This window comes from Physcomitrium patens, chromosome 10 (assembly GCF_059467195.1).
Source record: "Physcomitrium patens ecotype Gransden chromosome 10, ASM5946719v1, whole genome shotgun sequence".
NCBI classification, from domain to species: domain Eukaryota; kingdom Viridiplantae; phylum Streptophyta; class Bryopsida; order Funariales; family Funariaceae; genus Physcomitrium; species Physcomitrium patens.
In genome coordinates, this window is record NC_143419.1 from 14,664,970 (window position 1) to 14,673,001 (window position 8,032).

The 8,032-nt window shown below is 27.7% G+C and overlaps 1 protein-coding gene across 1 annotated transcript; it reads right to left on the minus strand.

Moving 5' to 3' along the window:
* Positions 1–288: 288 nt before the first annotated feature.
* On the minus strand, positions 289–2,084 carry LOC112287539 (uncharacterized). The gene is made up of 2 exons (XM_024530602.3): positions 1,658–2,084; positions 289–1,200 (listed from the first exon to the last, which is right to left on the minus strand). The coding sequence occupies exons 1-2, from the start codon at positions 1,743–1,745 to the stop codon at positions 686–688; spliced, it is 603 nt and encodes a 200-aa protein (XP_024386370.2). The 5' UTR covers positions 1,746–2,084; the 3' UTR covers positions 289–685.
* Between the last annotated feature and the right edge of the window lie 5,948 nt (positions 2,085–8,032).

Consider the following 8,032-nt stretch of genomic DNA (forward strand, 5'->3'; position numbering starts at 1 on the left):
AACTTCAAACGTTTGTTGTAGATTTCATTTTGCTCCTACTGGTGTTGACCACAAAAAGTAGATTGGTAACAAAGCGTGTAATGAATGAGGCGTAAAAATCTTTTTTTGTCTAATCCTACTTGAGATAAATCGACACAACGTACATTTACATAACGTTTCCGTCGCTTGAGTTCAATTAGATTTCATGTACAAAGTTCCGAAGAGCTTTTGCCTGCATTGAATGGATATACAAGACGTCATCCCTCACTCTATTACTGCAACATTCTTAGAGCTTCCCAGAGAAAGATGGATTTGAGATTGTGCCTCTAAAATGAGAAGCTCTTGTTCATTGCGGCAAGTACACGCATTCGTAATTGGAAAAAGTTCCCGGTAGGCGAAGTCGGGATCCACCCTGACCAACAGACAATGTTGATGTTGTCCTTGCAGAGTCTTTCAGTATTAAGTATCGTCTACTTTTCTATATTTAATGAGCATTTTTCAAGCCGCCCTCGAAATCACATTGCCTCGCACTATCACCAGCTAATTTTTGATATTGCCTCCACCATTCTCTGGATGGACATGGACTCCAATATCTTTTAAGATGAAAAAGAAACTCTATGAGGAGCACAACCAGCAATTCTAACCGCTGCCCTTGAAACAAACAGAAATTGGAAAATTGAAAAAATGCAACAGCCACAGGAAGTGATCAACCCTTGCTCTGATTAGGTGGGGTCCATCCAGTCAAATCGTGAACCGAAAACTCATAGCTCGACTCGTTGCCCTTTCGTACAGAAACTCCCTGATGCCTCAGAAAGTCCTCAACACTGCCTGGCTCACCAAACCAGCCCAGCCTGTCGGCAATCAGATGCAAGTTCCGGCAGTTGGGGCAACGTACAATCACAATTCCAGTCTCATAAGTGACACGACTCATTGTCTTCGCAGATCGTGTATCACAAACCGTGCACGTAAAAAGCATAGCAAGGTCGTGTCTCGGAGATGGTTTTTGGTGGTCCCTTTCGTCTTCTGGTGTGGTCAATACGTTGTCCGGGCCATTATCTTGTACACTAATAGAGCTACTACTGGGGTTTAAATCCTTCGGTGCACTGCACAAATATCTGATATGAGATAGGTGTAAGGCTCTGATGGTCGTCCTAGGTAAACTTGGTTCAAAAGGAGCGGCTGGAGCATAAATCCTTGGAATTGTGACAACATAGTTGGATACTGTCAGAACAAATAAGACACTTAATTAAAAGTTTAAAAATCTACTCTACTTAAAACTTAAACTTATAAAAGTCAGATAAGTTGCTGATAATCCTAGGTGCGCCATCTCAAACTTAATTCTAGGCTGTTCAGCTCAAAACACAAAGCATAACATCCAATGAATTCTATTAAGACTTTCAAGGCCGCATCACCAATTAGCAATGACGAATTGCAGCATTGAAATAACTCGCAGAGAAAATAACATAACATTCTGGAGCAGCAGATGAACAAATATATCGTAGAGCTATCGAAAGACTACTAATTTGAATTCTCCTAGTATCAATCTTTTGTGAAATCAAGGCGAGTTAAATGAACAACAAGGGCAACAGCAAAACGCCTGATCCATAAATGTAACATGTCACGAGCTAAACCGTCTACTCTGCTAACAAGGAAATTCAACGTTCCAGAGAGTACAGACCTGAAGAAGAGGTTGCACTAGAAATCGGTTCAGTCCCAACCAACTGTAGGGCTCTTCGTAACAAACGTTGCCCTATTCTCGACGTCATCCTAAATTCGCCTACCCAATGCCCCAGAATACGAACAAAACACGCTCAATCCTCCGAGGAGCACAATAGCAACCTGGAATCTGGAAGTCGAATTCTAGTTCGAAGGTGAACCGTATAATCAAAACCCAAATTGATGGAAAACCTCAAACCAGGAGATTTCTCTACTGATGGTAATACATAAAGCTTCCATAAAATCTGATTTACGAACAGAATGAGAAAATCCACGCGCTCCGCATACTTTCGGGCCCTCCAACATCCCACCAAGCTCGGAACCCTAAAACCGAGAAACATCGATCGACTGATCGATGCTTCTGGAAGCTTGAGTAGTGCCGAGACTTGAAAACAGCAGAGATCAAATCCTAATTCTTCTATTGTCGGGAAATGATCCCATTCTCACCGAAGGATTCAGGATGAAGCTAAGATGGATAAATTCTTGTGAACCCACTTTCATTCATTCGTCACCATAGTTGAATATTTTGAGTACTAAAAAAATACTGATTTCATGTTTATTTTAAATACGCTTCGTCATTCCACATAGCTATTTTAAGTAACCCTTTAAGCAATATTGAGGTTCAATTATTACAGTTAGTACTTCTACAAAAACCGCATGAACTTAATGCAACAGTGGGAGTTCATGTATATTGTTAAAATAGAAATAACTCATAAATTTTTGTTATATAAAAAAATTGTTATATAACTTTAGCAATAAATTTCTATTCAAATACATTGATATAACTTGAAATAAACTTATGATGCTTTATTTATATGTTAATTTTTATTAATTAGAATATTTTATTTTTATAATTCATATTTTATTATTATAATTAGATGTTAATAAATCATCAATTCTTATTTCATATCAAATTAAAAAATAATTCAATATTTCTATCTATTAAATATAATAATAAATTTATATTTAGAGAAAGAAAAAAATATATTAATTAATTTAATTTTTTTCCTATATTTAAAAAACATATAAAAGTAGCATAAAAATCCAAATTAAATCACTAAGTATTTAAAGGATTCATGAAGATCTTTAGAATTTTTAATTTAAGATTGAAAGAACTTTGTTGTTAATGCTATGGAAATAGATAGAAAATAGACAATCACAAGATAAGGTTTATCAATTGTGAGCTAAAATTCTATTTTAAGAAAATTCCATTCATAGATTATTTTAATTTTACAAAGACTTATGTGGCATCAATGAAATATTATAAGATATGAAAAAATATGAAGAAAAGATTAAAGAATTAAGACAATTTGGATAAGTTTAAAGCTTAAGTACAAAATCAGAGTGTTCAACCTCAACAAAGTTATTGATATAAACCTTGATATGGACATTGTACTAGATTTTAAAGACTACATGAAGGCTATAACTATTGAAAGACAAAAAAATGATCTTTATCAAGAGCTATTATGTGTAAAGATAACTCATATGTAGAAGTATATGAATAATATCTAGAAGCTTTTAAGATGTGAGAATCTAGGTATTTAGCACCTTATACAATTTACAAGGAATAAGATCAAATTCAAATCTTTAAAATAAAATTTTATACTTATATATATATATATATATATATATATATATATATATTTCATTTTCATGTGTAGCAAGATGACCTTGTACCATCAATATTGCACTTGATTTTATATCTTTTGTTTCAAATTCTTTCAACTTTCAATTAATATATTTTTATTTGACTCAAATTAATAATATAATTTTTCTTGTCCTCTACAAAATCAATGCAAAGAAAATGACTAGACTCATTGAGGTCTTTCATCTTGTATCACTCTTGCAATTCATCCTTACAATTAATAAAGATCTCAAAGTACTTCCTACCAATTAGTACATCATTAGTATAAATGATCAATGCAAGAACTAATCTTTTAATATATATTGTGGAAAAATAAAGATGTGAATTTGAATGCTTTCAACTAAGACTCAATAAAGATGTACCTAAAATCTTATTCTACTTGCATCTAAATTGCTTTAAGCCATATAAGGTCTTTGGTAATTGTAACATTGTATCTTTGTATTTAAGTAGAATTTTGAGCTCTTCTAGAATCTTCATATAGATGTCTTCTTTGTTAACCTTAGAATTATACTTATTACATAATGTAATATAGTAAAAGATTTTATAGATATAACTTTAGTAAAATTTTGGATATAAATTATTACAAAAAAAAACTTAGTAAAAAAAGAATTGAAAGAAAAAAAGAAAAAGAAGGAGAAGAAGAAAAAACATTGGTATGAAAAAGAGACAAAAAAAGAAGAGAATACTTGGTATAGAAGGAATTAAAAGAAGAAGAAGAACAAGCTAATGTAAAAAAGATTAGAAGGAAGAAGTTATGACATTAGTGTGAATGGAATAGTGATTAGTTGCCTACATGTTATAAAGACAAGGTGATTAAGCTACCTTAGATAGTTAAGGTAGTAAAAAATAGTATTAAAAAGAATTCATTATAAGATTGCTATAAATAATCTCAAATGAATATTGTAATTATCATAAAAAAAATTTATAATAAAAAATTTATGATAAAAAATTAATAATTAAAATTATATCATATCATTTTATTATATCTTTTTATTCTATTAATAAATTATAAGTATTACAAAGAAGAATCAATGAAGATTCTTAGGATTTTTAACTTAAGAAAGTAAGAACTTAGAAGACAAAATTGATAATGTTAAGATTAGGTTTGTTAAGTGAAAGTTATATTTTACTTTGAAATAAATGACATCAATGGACCACTTCAACTTTAAAAAAAAAAAAATACTAAGAAGAGATTGAAGAACAAAGATAATCAAGATAAGTTTGGAGTTTAATAGCTAAATCATTGACTTTGATTATGACATTGACTTCAGTTTTAAGTACTTATATCAAGGCCATTACTATTAAAAGGTAAGAAATGATCTTTATTAAGGATTAATATGAATACATGAATAGCTTCTATATAAAAACATAGAAAAAATATCCTATAATTTTTAGGATGTGAAAATCTAGGTATTTATTCTTTATTAAGTTTCTCATTCAAATAACTCAAAACAACAATATATTCTAATTAAGGATAGTAAGAATTATAATAAATATGTAAATTATTATAAGATAAGAAATTAATATAATAGATTTTTGGTAATTAAGATCCTTTATATAAATAAAATATTTTTTAATTAATCATATTAATATACTTATTGGAACCATTGCTAATAACCTTTTTTTAAAAAAATCCATTTGAAATTCATATTCTTGCTATTTGATATAAATAATAATTCTTATATACTATGATCTTTTAAAGAATCAAGTTCTTATTTTATAATATGACTTTATTTGTTTTTAAGGGATGAATTTATGGTTTCTTCAACGATTTTTTGATTATGCATGTTTTTTTAACATAAATAACATCCATTGTTTCAATTAACAAGTCATAATCTTATCAAATAAAAATATTTTTATTTTATTAAAATACGCAATAAACTATATTGTCAATCTTCATATTAAATAGATCAATTCCACATATTAACCACATTTTGGTGATAGAACTTAAGTGATTGCTTCTATTTTTTACTAATAGAATTCTACTATTTTTGTTTGTATAAAATTTGTTGCCCTATAAGTCCTTTTTCTACCAAGTCCATCATTTACATGTAATTCTAAGGCTTATGATTTAGATGTTTTTATTCTATTAAAATATTAAAGATCAACTAAGCCAAGCTTGTTTCTATAATCTCCATTTCTTCTATTATTCTATTGAAGAATTTGTAATTTACCAAGTAATTCATCATTGTTATTAAAAAAAAATCACATCTCAACTAAAAATCATCTTCTTCTCTCTAGGTACAAAAATATTGTATTCTTTTTCTACATCTAAATATTTAAAAATAATACTTTTTTTTGCATTTTTGTTGTTACAAAGAAAGAATCTTGCCTTAAAAAAATATTTCATATTTGGCTACTACTAATTAATCTATCTTTTCTTCAATACTTTCAAAAATATCATCCAATAAAAGCTAAGTCCTTCTTAAATTCTCTTGGTCTTCAATTAGTTAAGAAGCCATGTATTATAAATTCATAAAACAAAAACAAGAGAAAAAAACCTCTCTTAAGGGCTTTAATATCATTTTCAAAATAATGTTGTTCTTTTCTAAAATCCTAAATCCTATCCTAGCCTTAAATCCTATATCTTTGATTTATGTGTATATATATATATATATATATTAGAAGTGAGTTGAAGATTTTAGAAGATTGATGTCATTATACTTCAGCAATAAACAATATGTGACTCTTTTTTATTTAAGATCTAATAAAAAAATAAATATATAAAAGATATAAGCATCATACATCATACTACAAATAAGAAAGATTCCTTGCTTCTACTTATAAGTGATAAATCACCCAACATAATTCCTTAATGTATGCATTGTAGGACCAATCCTTTGGATTTCCACAATAAATTAATTGATGATTTTTTTGAGAATATATTTTTTTCTCTTCCCTTTCTACCATTATAAAGATTCAACCCTAAGACCTCTTAGGCTCTACTCTAATAACCTATTATTCATCCATTACCACAACTCTCTAGTTGCTACTTGATATTCAAAGTTTCATTGAAATTTTTCTTTATAGAGTTAGTACGTAACCTCTTCTTTTATTTTTTTGAATCTCTATTCTTACAATCTATGTTTTTATTTTTATCAAAAGTTACACACCTATTTATAAATCTATTAAAAATATATCTATTGATTTTCATCTTAAATAAAAATTATAATTATTAATTATCTATAGATCTTATTTTGCTTCTAAAAAGCTTTGTTTTCAACTAAAATTTAGAAGAATATTCATAAAATTTACTAAAAATATTATTATTATTACTATTATTTATTAATAAATTATAAATTATTTTTAAAACATAATTTATTTTTTAAATTTATTTTTAATAAATAAATATATATTAAAAAATTGATATATTTTATGGTCTTAAGATAATATTTATATGATATAAAATTTTGTATTAAAACATCCGCCTCTTCTAATTCTATACACTTTCTAATATGTGCCATTAATCCTCCTCATTTTTTTTTAGATTGCATAAAAACTTCTTAAATTTCTCCATTTTATTTTTGATCTACTTATTATTCTAAAGAGCTAACAAAGTCTTTCTTGTTGAACCTTAACTCTCTTCTTTTAAAAATCTTTACTTTCTTTCTTACCACCAGATTTTTCATATTAATATTATCTAACTTCTGCAAAAAATAAGTATTATCATAGACTGTGAATACCACTTGAAAGTCTAAATTATTTCTTTACAAATTTCTTTGTAGTGCTATATTGATTTAACAAGTTACTATCATAAACTAAAACCTGTATTTAATTTCAATGATTTAAATCTAAATAATTGAATCTTATTAAATCTTTTCTTGTTCTTTGATCAAATTGCTTTTAACCTCTCTATTGCTTCTTCTAAAGTAAATAGAAGCAATTTTTAGCTATAGTGTTGATTCAATCTTTTAAGCATTCACAAATACTTAATTGGTAGGAGAATGATCTCTCTTTCTTAACATTTGCTTTCAAGTTATAACAAGTATTCAATGTCAATTGCATTCCATATCTCTTGTAAGACAAAATTGCACTTCCTATCTCTTGTATATATTTTTAAATGTAATTGTATTTACAAATTCATAACTCTTAAAGACTCTATTAATCCTTTATAATCTATGAGGTTGTAGTCTCTCTTTTGGTACTTTGTCAATGACAAGTTCACTACTCAAATCTAAGATTATATCATCCTTATTAAAAGATTCAATAACACCTATCTTTATTTGAAAAACCTTTAGTGTATCTTCACTAACAACCTTATTCTTTGTATTATATTTATGAATACTAAATAATTGAATAACATCAAAGATTAAATCTTTTCTAAGGATGATCCTACGTATAATAGGATCCTAAATTCAATATTTCTTTTTAGTTTTTTCATATTGAAGAATAATGCACTTTCTTACTTTTGGTTATAAATTGTCACTATGCACATCAAAGATATGAACATAGGCAAAACATCTAAATACTTAAATATTAGAATAATTAGTAAGCTTCTCATTCCAAATCTTTTCTAAAATCTAGTATTGAATTGCAATATATGATAAGAGATTTAGAAAATAGCATGCAATATTTATAACTTCAATCTAAAAGTACTTTTAAAGCTTTACATCATTTAGTATGATATTTTTCTTTTTAGTGGATTCTTGTTCATCTTCTTTGTTACTCCATTTTATTAAAGTATATTTGATG